This window comes from Rhinolophus sinicus, linkage group LG11 (assembly GCF_036562045.2).
Source record: "Rhinolophus sinicus isolate RSC01 linkage group LG11, ASM3656204v1, whole genome shotgun sequence".
Taxonomy (NCBI): Eukaryota; Metazoa; Chordata; class Mammalia; order Chiroptera; family Rhinolophidae; genus Rhinolophus; species Rhinolophus sinicus.
In genome coordinates this window covers 49,954,352-49,971,809 of record NC_133760.1, presented here as the reverse complement: position 1 = coordinate 49,971,809, position 17,458 = coordinate 49,954,352, and the positions used below count along the sequence as shown (strand labels likewise).

The following is a 17,458-nucleotide window of genomic DNA, read 5'->3' as shown; positions in this document are numbered from 1 at the left end:
AAGTTCTCCAGTCTCCACTTTCTCACCTGTGGTGATGGGAGGCAGGGGTCCCTGTACCAAGACCCCCCATTTCAAGGACTGAAGCTGACCTCCCATTTCAAGGACTGACCCCCCACTTTCAAGGGAGAAGCTGGGAGAGTGGAGGGGAAGACTGTCAGCCCCTAACTCTGGGCCCATGTAGGGGCAGGACAGCCCTGGGGAGAACGCCAGCTCTGCCCTGGACTAGCTCTGCGACTTGGGGTGAGGGACGCAGCCTCTCAGAGCCTCTAATTCCTCATCTGATAACCACGGGGGTGGGGGTGAGGGTGGATAGCAACGTGGAACTGTCACAGGCAGGGCAAATGCCTCTCACTGAACTGCCCCGGCTCAGAGCTCCAAGCACACGGAGCACCTCTGTGTGGGTCCTGGTGGCAGGAAGTGGCTGCCCTTAGCCTCCTATTTTCAGAAGAAAGCAGCACCTGGAGAGGTTGTTGGAGGCAGGAGGCACAACCCCCTCTGCGGATGTAAACGTGGGGCTCAGGGAGGTTAAAAAGTAACTTAGCAGCAACAGGAGGGGGTCAGAGGCCAAGAGTCCCAGAGCCAGTTACTTAGCATCTGTGAGCCTCATCTCCCCCTGTGCAAAACTGGGTAAGAAGAAAGTGTGAGAGTTGAGTTAACACATACAAAGGCATGTAGGACAGCGCCGGCAAAGAATGCAGTGAGCTATTCAGATCCTGCACTGCCGATTTCCACTCCTGTTGGACCAACAGCAGGACCCACCCAGGGAGCAGGAACAGAGGGGGTCATGCCTTGCTGACCTCGGAACCCCCCAGGAAGGAACCACTTTGGCCTGTCCCCACCTCCTCCTGTGACCACCTGGGCACCCGGCCCCCTCTACGAGCTCCGCCCCCGTCCCACGCCTCACCTCCTTGGCCTCGCGGACCCTGGCAAGGAAGGCCCGCAGCTCCAGCGTCTCCACGAACAGCGCACGGCACACGGCCTGGTAGTGGGCCTGTGCGCCCCGGGGGTCGGTCAGGCGCGCTGCACACAGACGCATGGCCTGCTTGAAGGTGCGCACGGTGCGGGGGCCGCCCTCGGCCTCCTCCTCCTCCTCCGGGCCCCCGTAGCCCTCGTCAGCCACCCCACAGCCACTGTCGTCGCAGTCGTTGTTGGCCATCAGGTCGATGAGCCTCTCCAGCTGTGGGCTGAGCTCCCGCTCCTCGCTCTCGTCCAGCCCCCAATCCAGCGCGCGGTAGATGGCGAAACCCAGCGACTGCACCATCTGCAGGACAGGGGCCTAGTCAGTCATGGGCGACAGACCAACAGCTGGCTGGGCTTGAATTACAGGCTTCTAACAGTGCGATGGAAGCGACCAGCTGTCGTCCAGAGGTGGTGTACCAGGGGACAACCAGCACATGGCACAGAATGACTAGGATGCTCCCCAAACAGTGAAAGAGTTTGGCCACGTTTTATAACCAAACGCATTTACCACCTGACTGCAACTCCTCTTCCGGGAATTTAACCCTGAGAAAGAAAAACATGCATCCACACAAGACTTGTCCTGGATGATACACAGATGTGGCCTTCCCCTGGTGGATGATACACAGATGTGGCCCATCCTTACAGTGGAAAACGAGGTAGCTGTACAAAGGAGTGAACCACTGCACAGTCGTCCACGTGAAAGACTGATGGGAGCCAGCCCAACGTCTCCACCCAGCATGGTTCCCTTATACCGGACTCTAGGAACGTTAACCTACAGCCACCGGAAGCGGGTCAGTGGTTCTGAGCTGGGGTGGGGATGGGGATCGGAAGAGCACAGGAACTTTTGGGGTGATGGAAGAGGTCCGTGTCCTTGATTGTGGTGAAATGGTACACACATTTGTCAGAACTCATCAAAAACTCGAGTGTAAAGTATGCCCCAATAAATTTGACTACAAAACACAGAGATAACCTAATTAAATATTAGCTTTTAATGTAACATAAGACTATATTGTAAATCAGAGGAGAAAGACTAGCTTATTCAATAAATTAGCTATACATGATAAAGTTTGGCACTTGAAGTCACAAAAATTGACATCTCCTCACTTAAATATTTAAAACTGCATGTAAATTTCAAGGTGTGTAAATTTAACCTGAAAAAGAAAAACCTAAAGAGTAATGGTATGAGTGGGGGGAGGGCGAGAGGGGGGGCTCCTCCGGAAGCAGGCGCTGCGATGGTTGGCACCACGTGCCATGTGCCCAGGGCTCGGAGCACTGTTCTGTTTGCTTCATGCAGGCTTGAAATTCTCCATACTAAGTTTTTTTTAGTGCATTAGCACATTAAAAATCTGTGAGTCTTGCAGGAGAGAGACCTCTTAACTCAGCATTTCTCAATGTGACTGGGCAGGGAACCTCACTTTCATGGGCTACCATTAACATCTCGGGGAGCAGTATTCTGTGGAGGACGTTCGTCCGCCCCCTCCTGTTCTCTGCTCACCATGGGCTCTGCTCAGACAGAAAGCAATCTGTGGGGTACGGTTTGGAGCTGGCCATGTGCAGCTCAACACAGAGGGATAATAGGAACCTCAGGCTGCTGCTTCTAGTTAGCGTAGCACTTGGTTTGTGTTTTAAATGGCCCCCGTGTTTTCCCTTTATGACAGTAATACAAAAGGTACACAGAAAAGGACTACAGCTCTTAAGACAGGCACGATGCTGAGCTCTCTGACACTTAACCCTGAAACAACACACGAGATAACCTCGCATGTCATAGGTAGAGGACAGAGGCACAGATGTCACGTCACTTGACCGCAGCGAGCAACCAGCCAAACTAGACTTGAGACTCAGGCCTGTCCATGGCCGTGTGGAAGGCTGCTTCAGGCAGGCGGGGCCACGCCCTCACTAGCCACGCCCTTCCACTCGCTCCATCCACCTGGCCTTCCCTCTCAGTCCAGCGTTCCCACCCCCGGGAGCCCAGGCCAACCAGCCTGAGAAGAGCTGGAGGAGGATAGGTGGTGAGAGCCAGCATCGGGTAGGGGACAGAGCATGAGAACAGGCCTCTGTCCTGCAGAAATGCCTTAGAAAACACCCTGAAATTAGAGGGGACCTGGGGGGTCAGCTGGGCTCAGGGGGACCAGTGGAAACAGCAAGGCTCCAGCCTGAAGCCAACAAAGGCCAGCCCATCCTTGGCGGCTGTGATGTCTGTTTTAGGCAGGCAAGGTCACAGACCCAGCTGGGAGTCACACCCTGGAATCATGAGTCAGAGGGCAGAGGCCAAGGCCTAAAGGCTGGTGACACCTGACCTGTAAGGGCAGGGCCCTGGCCAGCCTGGGTGGGGCCCCCAGGGCAGGGGGTTGGAGAGCACCCTGGTGCCCCTCAGGACTACTGGGCGGCAAGAGCCACCGTTCACACGGACTCCCACCAAGTCCTTCTCCGCCCAGAAGTAGGTGCCAGGAAGGAAACGGTGGTGGAAGCAAATGTCACATCTGCTGAATCAGCCCCACAGGCCCTGCTGACCCTCGGTGGTTCTGACCTGGTCTATCAATGGAGACCACTCTGCCACATGGGGCAGGACAGACAGAGCCCCCAACTCCAGCGCAGCGTGCTGACCCACCCGTGCCTCTGCCTCCCACCCCCCCTGGCCTCAGCTAACACCTCCCCAGGGAAAGGGTTAACTGCAATGCAGCCTCCATTCTGAGAGCTGCTCCCTGAGAGCTCCTCTGTGCCCCACGCTGGGTACTTGTTTCCCAAAAGGAAAAATCTGGGCAGCCAGCCAGAGTCTCCAGACCTCCAGCCTCCCTCTGGGAACTGGACTGGCTGCAGCGGCCCAATGCTGAGCAGCCAGGGTCCAGCCCGGTGACTGAGGGAGCTGTGAGAGGAGCTGAGCATGCAGAGGGCTCCAAGGAGGAGTGTGGTGAGTCGAGGTCAACACCACAAGCTCTCCCTCACCCATTTCCTGGAGTGGGGCCATCAGGTGAATTGACGAGCCTCCAGGCACAGCAGTCCAGATTAGACCCCCACATGCAAAGTTCCTGGTAAGTGGTTTCAACATCAATAACCACAGGTCTCCTTTGCAGTGGCAGATGTGGACACACGTCCGTGTGGGGACAGCAGAGACGTGCCTCGGAGCATGCCTGAGAGGCAGGGGGGTGCTCCTGAGCTTTGGATAAAGAAATTATCCAGAATATTGTGTAGCAGCAAGAGGGAACAACAGCCATGCAAAGCAATGTGGATGAATCTTGAAAACACATCGCAGTTTCCCCCCCAAACCCCAGAAAACTGTATCTAGCACAATACAGAACTTGTAGCAATCCTAAATGTATTGTTTCAACAGCCAACATTACTAAGAATTGCCAGCATGTGGTGGTGAGCAGGCGTAGGAAAGCTTTGATATGGTTTTATTAGTTTTTAAATTCTCCACAACGGATGAATTGTATAGCCTCTTTTGGCCTGTACCCACCCCCCTTGGTAAACACTGTGTTTAATATATAAATACATACTTGCACAGAACTGTTTTTCAAAAGGCAGTGGAACAATAAACATCAAATTCAGGACAAATTATTACCTAGGGGCAGGTGAGTGGGCCAGAGACAGGAGAGGTCTGAGTTCTGGGGGGATTTCTGGGCTTGCTCACTGGGCTGGTTTTCCCCTTTGCCCCCCTGCCAGACACGGTGCCCAGGTGCCCACTCCACACACCACACCGTTGCTCCCTCTGGTCAGTGGGAGGTACCACCAGGAGCCTGGTAGGGGAAAGGGGGAGGGCGGCCAGGTATCATCGCTTCCCCCGCCCCTCTAGGCCACTGAGTTGGAGTCCACTCCACCCCAGGGGTCTCTCTCCTCACCCAACACTCTGTGGGAATCGTCTCTTAATCAAGGCCCATCAATTAAGCCCTTTGAGAATTTTACCCATGTCCTGCCCTACAGAAACAATTGTGCAAACTTATATGCTTTCTAATTCACATTAAGTAATTGACATACATAAGTAATTTCTAATTTACATACATGCAAGTTTTAATATGTATCAAACTTAAAAATTGTTTGAAAAGTACCTGGGCTTCTGAGCTGGCCGTTGACACCACCATCGTTGTGGGCTCTGCGAGAGGAGAGAACAGGCAGTCAAGACATGCCTCCCACCCCCAGAACACTCCCCCCCAGGAACATACAGTGCACCCCCAAACCCTCCATGGGAACACCAGGAAGCTTACCACAGGCCAAGCCACTGACCATTGTGACTAACGCCTACAAGGTCCAGCTCTGGGCTGCACACCAGGAGAGCAATGCAACCCCTGCCCACCTCACACAGCAATTGTCAACTGAGTCCGCCCCCTGCCTTCCCCCCCACCCCCGAAAGCGTGGCTGGAGGCAACAATGGGAAAAGAGCGAAGAGGAGAAGTGAGAAGGCAAGAGCTGGGTTAGGTCCCCACGCGGGACCTCAGGGCCTTAAACTCATGATGTGAAGGTACCTAGCACGCCCGAACCACAGCAGTCAGAGGGAGGCACACACTTTGCTCCGGGCTCCCAGCAGCTGAGCTGGGGAAGCCTGCATAGGCTGCAGCACCTCCGTCAGAGCCCGGGCCCCCAGCCAATGCCCAGGCGTATTTATTACGTTTATTCTTAAACGTGGCACTGAGTTAGTATGTGGGAAAGTGGCCACTCGTACACCCACACGCAACCTGGGACGAAGATACTTCTGGAACCCCTTCCACAGATGAGGAAATGGAATCCTAGAGAGGGGTGAACTTGTTTGCCCCAAGGTGCCACTGCTAGTAAGTGGTGGTGCCAGGGGATACCAGAATCTGGGCTCCAGCTGTGCCCCGAGCCCCCCAGGGCCAGGCTGGATGAAATGCAAAAACCCGACACTCCTACAACCTTCCTTGAGCTCAGCGTGCAGGAGAACTGTTTAGCATGTGAGCTGCAGCTGCCTTAAATTCTTTCTGGAATGAGGTGGCATATGAAAACACAACCATGAAATTCCCTGCTAAATGAACCTGCTAACTACGCAAATATTTTCAAAATGCCATCAAGCTCCAGGAAGATTGCCAACGATAAAGGGATGTGCAGTGGACTGATCCAGTAAAATAATGGAAAACAGCCCCCCCCAGCACCAGCGAGTTAATAAAAAAGTGAGCAGCCAGCCACACACTGGGGCCTGTGTTGGGTGAAAGTCTGTGGCCGTGACTGGGTGGGGGCGATGGGAGGTGGAAAACAGACTCAGAAAAGGTGTCTCCTGGAAGAGACCCATGCCCTGAGTTGTCCTGAAGATGGGGGGCTAGCCAGCCTTCGGTGTGCCCCCCAGTCCTCGGGCCAGCTGGACGCTTTCTGATTGGAGTAATGTTAATGCTTTCGTCCCTAGCTCAAATAGTCCGTATGCTAACAAAAGTAGGTGTTCATGAATCTAATAGTACAGCAAGTTGCAGGCACTTGGGGCGTCTCTGGGTTTTGGTGATCAGGCTGCCCCTCAGTGAGGTTTTGGGCAGATGGAGGCTGTGCCCAGCTCTTTGATACAAAACTAACAAATGACTTACCATGGCTTCAATCCGCCCAGCCACCGCCAGCAGGTTGGTGCCGACTCCCTCTTTACAGATGAGGAAACTGAGGCTCAGGCAGATTGAGGAATTTACCCAAGACCGGGATCCCCACATGAAGCACTGCCAGACCCCAAAGTGTGCCCTCGCAACCAACCCCCCCCAGCCCGGGTGTAACTGAGTGGAGCTAACGTAACTTTGTTACCAACGTGGTCACACAGCATTGTGTAAAGTACCTTCTGCTTATTTAAAAAATTATCTCGGGAGAGCAGAGACCAGACAGAAGCAGATGGTGGCAGCTAGGAGTGAGGGCTTGGGCCACACTGAGCTGGCGCTCGGATGAGGACCCCTGGGTCCCCTCCAGTCAGTGCTTCTCTCTCTGCAGGGAGCACATCCAAGCCAAGAGGTAGTAGAAAAGGGAAGCCTGTCTGGTTTCTTCTGTATAAAATAACAGATGGGGAGAAATAAGAAGCTACGGTGTTTTCTTTCACATGACCCTGTGCCATAGCCGTAAAAGATGACAGGTGTTATTTGGAGAGAAGTCTGTGGGGACGTTGCAGCCTGGAGTTCCCCCAGCAGCTTCAAGAAAGAGCTTGCGCCTGCCCAGCAGGTGAGTGGTGGGAGGAGGCTACCTGGCCGCTTCGGCCCCCATCTGCCTTGGGGTCGGGGGTAAGGAGCACCTTTCAGGCCACATTCCTACCCACCTGTGCCACCTGTGCTTGTTCCTCTCTGACCTCGTTTCCTCACCTGCAGACGGAGATGACACCTGCCTAGCCTAACACAATGACAAGTGAGGTAGCGAGTGCTGACACTTCCTAGGGCACGGTGTCCTGCAAGGACGTGGTGATGACAGGGATGGGACCAGCAGGGCCTCCTGGCCAGGCTCAGCCCGCGGGCATCCTGCACGTGACTCTTTAGGGGCAGGGCAGGGAATGGCCAAGGAGGAGCCCATCACTCCTTTGTCCAGCCCCCCGAAGATGGAGACCCCACACATCTGGGGAGGCTGGCCACAGCACTGGCCTCACTGGGCTCCCCCAGGGGTCTTACTATGGATAGAGAGTGAAGGACAAGAGTGGAGCGGCCTTTCAAGCCCAGGAGATTTCTGCCTTCCACCTCTCAGGCTGGAGTGATGAGGCGCGGCCAAGCGGCCAGGCCGTGGGGGGAGGACGAGCAGGCCGAGGCCTGTGCGGGCGGTGGGGACGGGCCCCATCAGTGCTGGCTGGAGATGGCGACCTGCAGCATCTCAGAATTGCACCCACTCGCCTCCTGACAGCAGGTGGCATGGCACATCCGGCTACTCACTGTCATATCTTCCGAACAGCGAAACACTGCCAACACCTAAAAGTCCATTGAAGACACACGGAGACGTCCACACAAGGGACACTGGACAGCCACTGAGAAGAAGGAGGTGTCCTTTGTAATGAGATGAGCTGAGCCCCCTAGTAAGGGAACAGCTGAGGGCAGACCCCCGAGTTTAGAGGATATGTACACGACGCCTTCCGCTACCGTGACGAGGCTGCCGGGGGACCCTGTAATGTGCCCTTCACACTGTCTGAATCTGGAGCATGTGATACTCTGTGGAGTCAAGAAACTAACGTGTGTGTGTGAGCGAGCAAAAGGGCAGCATCCCCTCCTCACTCACCGCTCAGAGAGCAGGAGCCATGGTCGGCGGTGAGAACAGTTTGGAGTCAGACAACCTGTGTGACTTAGAGCAACTCACGGACTTTCTCTGAGCCCCTCAGAACCCTCTGAAACAGCAGGCTGTCACCCACCTTACTGGTTACTGTAAAGATTAAACAAAACGCTCCTAGCGTTCCAGCGCCTAGTAAGTTATCAGTAAATGCTTGTTACATCATCAGGAAACACATTTTATAATTAGAATTACGCAATGCCCTAGGCTGAGCGCTAATGTCTAGAAATGAGCTGGTGACCGCAGGGATGGAGAACGCCCGCTCGAAACCACGGAAGGTGTGTGTTTGTTTAGCAAATGCAGAGAGCTCTCTGGGTCAAAGGCACCGGTGTTTGGGGTATGCCTGCCTGCTTTGCTACAAAGTCACACATCACCCACAGGCTGTGGTTTCCTCCCCTGTAAGTGAGAACCCCAGATACCAGGACTGCAGTGATTCCAGGGGGACCCAGTCCCGGGGAGCTGTGTGTTGGCCAGAGCTGCCCTCACCCCCAGCAAAAAACGCCGTTAATGTCTGCACCTTCACAATATTCTGGTGCCTCCACCCCCTGCAGTGTGTTCTGGGACAACTGCAGGGATACCCCATCGGTGGTCCCCGCATCAGGCAGCAGCCCTAAAAGCGAGGCACTACATTGCAACTGACGGTCCTTCCCCTGGCATTGCTTCTCGGGGACATCTCATTTAGTCCTTCTGTTGTCCAGTGCGGCCCGCAGAGGGTGAGGAACCTGCCCGAGGCACCTGGCTGAGGGTCAACCCCCACTGGCCTGGCTCTCCAGACCACGGTTTGTCCCCCTCTGACATTTGAGTCATCTGGCACTGGAGGTGTTCCAGCAGGAGCGGGGGGACCCCTTCTGAAAGTGTGGCCCCAGGAATCCACGTACAGTAGCCCAGCGGTCCCAGAGTGGGCCCTGGGACCAGCATCATTGGGAACTAGCCAGAAATGCATATTCTCAGGCCCACCCCAGAACTGGGTGGAATCAGACACTCTGGGTGGGGCCCAGTGATCTCTTTATCTATGTTTACCACAGTGGACTCACGTGTGATAAGTGCCCCCATAAAGCGTTGGGTGGAAGCACAATTCCAGAACCCATGTTCTATGATCGCTGCTGACGGTGGAATCCAGGTGGGAGGACCAGCGTCCATTCTACCCATGATATTTCCCCTCTGGTTGGCAGAACACTGGCCCCCAACCTGTCCATGTTCCAATCATAGGACCTGTGGACACGTTACACTGCAAGGGGACTTGGGGTAGCAGATGCAGTGAAGCTTATGGCAAAGACATGATCTTGGATTTCTGACCTTCGACTGTAAGAGAATAAATCTGTGCTGTTTTAAGTAGTAAACTTTGTAAGTTGTGACCGTGGCCAAAAGACACCCTTACACCCTGCTTTTTAGATCCTCCGCCTTCTCTCCCTCTCCAGTCCCTGGAGAGAGGCTGCCAGGCAAATGCCCTTGAGAGGACACACTTGTGACTGAACAGACAGGGATGCCGGGCAGAGCTGAAGAGAGCGAGGGGCACGGCCCCAGGTGCTCTGGACTCAGTACAGGCTGATTTGCCTAATTACCGGCACGCCACTTCAGGCAGCCTTCTGGCTTGAGTGGGGCCTTACCTGGAGGCCAAACTCCCTCTGAGGAGTCCGACAGGATCAGAGCGAAACCCAGTGTCATCCTGCGGTTGATACTCACTGGCATATTTGCTTAAATGGCCACATCCTTGGACCAGACCAACCAGTGCCAGCCACAGTGCTCCCTTTGTGAGGCGACACATATACTTGCGGGTAAAGATCTGGGGTTGGGAGGGGTGGAGTGGCATCCCCACGAGCCAAGTCTCAAGGTGCACAGGGACCTCAAGGACCCCTTTGCAAGGGTCAGGGCCTCTCCTAAGCGCACAGCGCAGAACTTGCCGCGGCAGGGCCGGCGGGTGGGCCCACTGAGGCAGCCACACAGCTTGCCAGGGACTGCCTTCCTGTGAGGTAATCCTTGCTCAGAGGTGACACTACTTCGGGAATGCTATCTGCAAACACACCCAGCTCAGTCACACCCAGGTGCCCTTCCCAGCACCTGCAGCCTCCCCCACACACAGCGGCAGCCGGGCACCCTCACCACCCAGCTTGCCTGCCCTGGGGCACCTTCAGCGCCCCCCACTCCTGTTTCCCGAAGGGGCGTTCCGGGCATTCTGCAGGTGGAAGACGTTTTACATCATCAGTAAATGGGACGGGGACCAGCACCTACTTCTTCAGATCGGGGAGCTGCCACGTGCACAGGGGTTAGGGCGTGGTGCGGAGAGCCACCGGTGCCAGCCAGTGTTACCCTGCACCAGGAGTGTCCCAAGGCTGCACAGACATCGACCCAGCCTCTGAGGCAGCTGCCGCCGGCCCTCCCATTTCAGAGAATGAAACTGAGGCACGCACAGTGTAAGGAACTTACAAAGCCAGGCAGGAGGTTGGGTCCAGGGCTGGAGCCCCCACCTCCCCACCAGGTGACAGGTGGCTGCTTTTCTCTGGACCTCAGTGTTCTCAGCTATAGAAGGGGATCATAACAGTGCCACCAGAGCACTGTCCTGAGGGCACCCTGCAGGTGCCGGCCGCTGTCACTGTGGGTGGTAAAGGAAAGTGCCCATCCATCCTGGGGCGGCCCTGCTTCATCTCCACACCACATCTGGATTGGGCAACCTTCACAGGGTGCAGCAAAAGCAGAGCTCCGAGGCCCAATGGTGGGACACCCATGTGAGGGGAACCTGGTCACCAGAGGAGGTTCAAGGGGAGGGAGGCTCCAAGCAGGAGTCACTTCCTCAGCAGGACTGGGAAACCATCGCTGGACAATGCCACTCAATGCTCACCGTGTGGTCACAGTGTGGACAAAGGACCACACAGAGGCAAGCTACAGAGACAATCCTGGGGGCGGCCGGACGGCTCAGTTGGTTAGAGCACAAGCTCTGAACAACAGGTTTGCTGGTTCGATTCCCACATGGGCCAGTGAGCTGCGCCCTCCACAACTAGATTGAAGACAATGAGTTGCCCCTGCGCTGCCAGAGGGGCAGCTGGATGGCTCAGCTGGTTAGAGTGCAAGCTCTCAACAACAAGGTAGCCCGTGCAATTCCCGCATGCGATGGTGGGCCCCCTGCAAGTAAGATTGGAAACTGGCGAGACTGGACTTGGAGCTGAGCTGCGCCCTCCACAACTAGATTGAAGGACAAGACTTGGAGCTGATGGGCCCTGGAGAAACACACTGTCCCCCAATATTCCCCAATAAAAATTAAAAAAAAAGACAGTCCCTAGTCACAGGAAGGCACTTGCCAAGTCCCGTTTTAGTGCCCCATTCCACAGGACACACAGGGCTTCCTGGAACACCAGGGGTCCAGACATTCCTCACTGGCCATAGATTCCCCTGCAGCTGTTGGGGGGGACCCTGGACCAGGACACAGACGAGTGAGCGTCTACAGTAGGGACAGACAGCTCCTGTGCATATGCAGTGATGGCGCAGAAACAACAGCGGTGGTGGTGGCACCTGTGTGTGTGCACGTGTCTGTGTGTGTGTGTGTGTGTGTGTGCATGTCTATGTCTGTATGTGTACACGTGTCTGCATGTATGCATATGCATGTGTGTGTGTGCACGTGTCTGTGTGTGTTTACGTGTTTATGCCTGTGTGCACGTACACATTTGTGCATGTGTGTGTGTGCATCCTGGGCCCAGGATGGATGTAGGCTCCCTACTGACGTTCCCTCTCTAGTCCTCACCCCTCCCCAGGCACATGCCACCATCACCTCAGGCCAGAATGGGGGCAGTGGTGACACACCAGAGCCTTCTCTTCAGCATGGCTGTTCCTCTAGCCATCGGGCTGGAGGTAAGAAAGTGGAAAGAGAATTGCAGGTCCCACGGAGTTCATGGCACAGGGACGTCATAGTGCTATGCAGGACAGACTGAAAGTTGTTTCTGAGTGTGGAACTCAGGGCTGCACAGTGAGGAGACTGGGAAAGCCCCGTGTCCATGCAGCGAGGGCTGCAGCGGGCCTTTAGGTTGGACCGTGCAGTGCTTCTGGAGCCTTGAGGTCAGCTGGCCTCAGAACTAGACAGGAGGGGCCTGGAGGGACAGCTGTGACCTAGTGACAGACAGGTCCCGTGAGGCACCGGAGAGTGGGCCCGTGAAGAGTTTGAGCATCAAAACTGACTAGAAAAAACAATCAGAAAAGTAGGGCGGTGTGTACATTAGCATGAGCAGAATGGAGAAGGTGGGAGGCAAAGGGAAAAGAGACACCGGGATAGGCACATCCTTATCTACACCCGCTTCCAGCTTCCAGCCTCTGTTGCCCGTGGTGGTTTTCTTGGTGGAGAGCCTAATGCCTGGAGGAAAGTGTTTCACCAGCAGATGTAGGTTCCCCTGCTACCCAGTCAAGCGTAGCTTTTGGGCTGAAGTGCCCTCAGGGGGCATCAGGGGGACAGACACCCCTGAAAGTATCCCAGGGTCACCCAGTCACTGCCCAGCTGCATTTAATGAGCATGGCCTCAGGCGATGGCTCAGCTCACCACTGCCATGACACCTGACGGGTTTCCTGCTTGGTCATAAAAAGGAGCCCTTCCTTCAGCAGCAGGTGGTTCAAGAATTGCCTGGTAAAAATAACTTCACGTTAACGTGTTTTCCCACTTAAAAAAGGGGGCTTCCAAGCAGTGATGACAAGGTCTTCAGACTAAAGATTATTCTCATCAGCTTTTCCCATGTCAGCTTTCCGTACATAGCTGGAGGGAGGTCTTGTTCCCACGTGCATGCTGAGGTACCATTATCACTTCCCAAGTATGGTTTCGTTTTGTTGTTGATTTCTTCAGTTATTTTAAACATTCACTTATACTGAGGACCCATCCAAATGTCTTTCTGACTGCTGTTTACAGCAGGAATTAACAGGCCTCATTCAGTGAATCCCCCAGTCATCACTCAGGCCCCGAGAACTCTGGGTTTGGCGTCTTTGGCAGACACGTGGTCTGAAGTTCCAGCCGATTCACAAAAGGTCAACAAGGACAGAAAAGGAAGTTCGGGTAATGCATTTTCCTTAATCTTAAAAGAGGCAGCAAGTGGTAAACCTCGTCCACCTTTGCCAGACATATTTATGGACAGGAACCAACGATCGTATCGTATCGAGTGGGAAATGGAATTGGGCTCCTTCATGTCACAGGCTGGCACCTCCCCATAAAAGTCAACATAGGGTGGCGACCCGTGAGCTTTGAACCCAGCCTGGATTTCCTGTGGAGCTGTGAGCATGGAGACAGCAGGAAGTGCCTTTGGGTCTGCAATCACCAGGAAGGAGGGGCTGAACCGTCCCTGGGGGCCGGAGAGATGGAGAGCACCCACCACCCTTGAGGACAGCCCTCTTGGGACAACAGTTCAGAGAGTACCAATAAGAAACATAGTGTGACCCCCACAGTTAGGGGGTTGCTGGGTGCATCTCAGTTCTAAGCAGCTGCGTGATTGGTGGCAAACCACTGACCACTCTGTGCCTCAGTTTCCCCATCTTTAGAATCCGAGGGTCAGACCAGCCCTGTCCTGCACTGTGGTGCCAGGAGCCAGACCCCAGGCTATACGGTATTATCTCCGGGGATGGGGAGGGGCACAGGGATGGTCTTTTAATAAGGAAAATACAGTTTCAGGAGAAAAGATCTTTGTCAATATGCAGACTGCAGGGCCACACAGGGGAGACAAGGCCATCGTGTACAGGGCTCTCAGCCCAACCTGTGAGGACAGAGCATTGCGTGCTGACTCCAAACCCTGCTGCTTTCTGTGACTTTAGGTAAGCCTGAGCCTCAGCTTACTGAGTGTATAATGGGAACACTACTGGAGTCTGGAGTGCCAGCTCTTATATCTGCCCCCAAATATATTGGTGTTTTTGTGGAAAATGCAGCAACTCGCAAGTGTCCCATGGCAGAGGTGTTGAGGTGGGTGGAAACAGGGCACAGGGATGAGAAGGGAAGATTTGGTGATGGTTCCTGGGCGGTGTCCAGCAGACGCCTCCTTGTTCCCAGAGCAGCTGTCTCCCCCGTCCAGCTTTGCCCTGGTCCTGCCCGACCCTCCCTGATGCCTGCCATGAGGATTTCTGCAAACCCACAGCTCTGGGCTGGAGCGAGTCCAGCCCTCGTCTGCACACACAGCGGGCCTTTGTGTTTCCCCACAGGGTATCAGCTTTGGGGTAATATCATCATATGCTTCATACCAGCACGCTGGTTCTCCAGGAAAGAAAGAACTTTTTCTGGAAGAAAGAAGCTAAAAATCACCTAAACTCACTATCCTGAACAGACTTCAAATACCTTTAAAGGGCTTAATTGATTATTAGTATTGATGATTAAGGGCAGAGAAACTACGCAAATAGTCCCCCAAGTTGTACACATTCTCCTTGCTCTCCATTAAACCCAGGACATTGGTGGCCATTCAGCAGGGATTCCAGAGACGCACAGCCCCTCCTCCCACCCTCTTATCCCCGAAAGAGCCCAAGGGGGACTTTTGTTCCTCTCCTGCCTAAGGCACCAGCCTTGCAGTTACCAGTGAAGGATTCCACACCAAGAGTCAATGGGTGGAAATGGCTGCAGACCCACAGAGCAGGACGACCTGGCCCCAGGTGGGGAGAACAGGGGATGGGAGACCCAGAATCCAGTCTCCCCACCCAAGGTCCTTAGCCATCAAGCCAAAGTCCCTCTCCGCTGAGGTAAACATGCCCAACCGCAGGCAGCCAACCCAAAGCAGCTGGCCCTGATGTTAACAGATGGGTTCCAGGTTGGCGTGGCGGGTCCAGGAAAGCAGGGGGTATCCCAGATTGGAGGAAGAGGGCTTCCCGGTGGAGAGAGGGAAGGATGGAGAGGAGCAGGGGACTTCCAGGTCCAGCAGAGGGGGGAGGGAGAGGGCAGGCGAGCGAAGGAGGTCTGAGTCCCAGTAGACAGTTGGGGGCAGGGCTCCCAATCCAGAAAAGGGCAGAGAAAGGCCTTCCGGTCCCGCTCAGAGAGAAGGTGGAGGGGACCCTCCTAACCAGCAGAGGGAGGGTGCGGAAGGGGGCGCCAGGTCCAACATTGATAGGACGTGGAAGGGCGGGGCTCGCCTCCAGCAGAGGAGGAGGGAGGGGTCGCAGCCCCTTCCTCTGCACCCCTGCCGGCCCAGCCGCTCGGAGCTCTCCCCCCACCCGCCCCAGCAGCCCCGCGCGCCGCACGAGAGCGCCCGGCCACACCCCCACCGGCCTCACCTGCGGCGCCGGGCTCCAGCCGCGCGCTGACCGAGCCGTCCCTGCGCAGGAGGATGTCCGCCGTGTCCCGGATGCGCCGCCGGCCGCCCGGCGCGCCCCGCAGCCCGCGGCAGCCCTGGAAGCACACGGCCCACGCCTGCTCCTCGTTGATGGGCTGCTCGTAGGCCTTCAGCACCTCCTCCAGGGACAGCTCCCACTGCTCCGGCTGTCCCGCGCCCGCCGCCCGAGCCCCGGCCGCCGCGTCGCCACTGGAGCTGCCGGCCCGGGCCATGGCCGCCCCATCATCACCTCCCGCGCGCCCGGCCGGTTTCCATAACAGCCGCGCCAGGGCAGGCGACGCACCCGCCGAGCGCGGGGGGCGGATCCCGCGCCTCTGGCCGCTGCTTTGTCATCCTCGGCGGCCCCGCCCCGCGCGCGAGGCGCAGGTGAGGGCGGTCGAGGGAGAGGCCTGGCTGTAGGGGGTGGCGCGGAGCCCGGCCTGGGAAAGGTGGTCCGGGGGGGTGCAGGGCCGGGGAGAGCGGGGCCCGAGGGTGCAGGGCTGGGAGAGGCGGGGAGCGCAGGGCCGGGCCAGAGAGTGGGTGAGGAAGTGGGGGAGAGCCGTGGGGCGCTGAGCCAGGCCGAGGGGTGGCCTGCATCCCAGGGAGGCTCTCCCCACCCCCGCGCTCCTGGCAAACCCAGACGGCGGGCGCCCACGCCCGGCTCTCGCTCTCGTATTTAGGCCGACATCCAGCCCAAAACAGTGCAGTGACTCCGGGGCCTCGGGCACGTCTGACGCTGGAACGCAGGAGGGAGCCAGGAGGACTGTGAATCATCACCTCCACCCCCTACACATACACACTCACACACGCAGGCTTTACAATGGTGGAGGAGCGCACGATGCCCTCAGTGGCCTCTGTGGAGGGCAGGCTGGCAAGGTGAGCTCAGGAGGTTGCTATAGGGTGATGAGAGTGAGGGAGACCTCACGGTATGAAGCAAGCACTTAATAAATGACCCTTTGACCTTTTGCAGCAGGAGACTTGTCGGTGTTAAATGCTCTGGTGTCTCCAGGAAAAATAAACGGGCTGTTCACCAATGGGAGAGCGGCATTCCCCTTTGAACGCGTCTGTGCCTCCATTCCTGGCCAGCTCACTCCCTCCAGGGGAGGGGTGGCACCTACACACCCAGGTAGCTTACTCTGGCTGATCCGAAATAACAGAGCCAAATGCAACTGGAGAATAATCAGCACTAAGGCAATGGGCCCCAAGCCTGGATCCCCTGGGGAGATCACAGAATGCAAGTTCCTGGAGATTCCCCAGCTGCAGAGTCTGTGCCTGGTCTGAGGTGGAACTTGGGACCCCAGAGTTCCCTGGTGGTTCTGAGCAGCCCAGTGTAGGAACCACAGCAATGGGCAATTTCATCTCCTTTGAAAGAGATGAGGTGGGGACGGGGGAAGGCTGTCATCTGGGGCCCTAGTGCCAGATAATCCCATCTGGAATTTTAATCTTCAAACAAAGAAGAGTTTGATGAAGACAGATTGTGCCAAAAGTTTCTATATTCAGCAGCGGGCAACTTTCAGTTCTCCAAGCGAAAACTGGACATGGGGCAGGTGGGAGATACGCTGTCTCCTGAATGAACTGTGCGCGCACACGACTATCAATAAAAGTCAGTGAGAAACTTCCAGGTCTGCCTGAGAGCAATGCAGTTAAGAACCCTTCAGTGAGGACTCCCACGCACGCACGCACGCACGCACAGCCGACCGCTGCAGTGGTTAAGGAAAGTCCCTCCTGACTCTCATGACACAATGCCAGGTGTGTTTGACCCCGGGGAACTGTCCCCCCCACACACACACAGCCACACGGTGAGCTTGTTTCTGCTTGGCCCACAGACGGGTGGTTTCTGCTCTCAGACTCCATGGGATAGACTTCCATTTGCAACACCTGTGGTTGAGATGGCGTTGCTCCCACCGCAGCCAGCCACCCTCCCCCTCCTGGGTGTGTGGTGCAGTGAGTGGGCAGGGTAGAATGTGTGCAGTCACCCTAATTAGAAGCTGGTTGGGTCATAGCAAGAAGTTCCTTCCCTGTTCTTCAAAGGCCTTCAACTT

General features: G+C 55.9%; 1 protein-coding gene and 1 long non-coding RNA gene across 5 annotated transcripts in view; one reads left to right on the top strand and one right to left on the bottom strand.

Annotated features, from left to right (window-relative positions):
• The window catches only part of SPIRE2 (spire type actin nucleation factor 2), a 31,209-nt gene extending 15,560 nt beyond the window's left edge, over positions 1 to 15,649 (bottom strand). For all 4 annotated transcript variants that reach the window (XR_012490251.1, XM_019740483.2, XM_074314988.1 and 1 more), the window contains exons 1-3: positions 15,379 to 15,649; positions 5,004 to 5,047; positions 905 to 1,261 (exon numbers count right to left, since the gene is read on the bottom strand). Coding sequence is in view for 3 of the 4 variants with exons in the window: in XM_019740483.2 (XP_019596042.2) it covers positions 905 to 1,261; positions 5,004 to 5,047; positions 15,379 to 15,649 (672 nt within the window). In the remaining variant the exon portion in view is untranslated. The remainder of the gene's footprint in view (positions 1 to 904; positions 1,262 to 5,003; positions 5,048 to 15,378) is intronic.
• A 14-nt stretch (positions 15,650 to 15,663) lies between these two features.
• On the top strand, positions 15,664 to 17,037 carry LOC109451907 (uncharacterized). Its single transcript, XR_002138053.2, has 3 exons — positions 15,664 to 15,803; positions 16,097 to 16,292; positions 16,387 to 17,037. It is a non-coding gene; the product is annotated as an uncharacterized LOC109451907 (long non-coding RNA).
• The last annotated feature ends 421 nt before the right edge of the window (positions 17,038 to 17,458 follow it).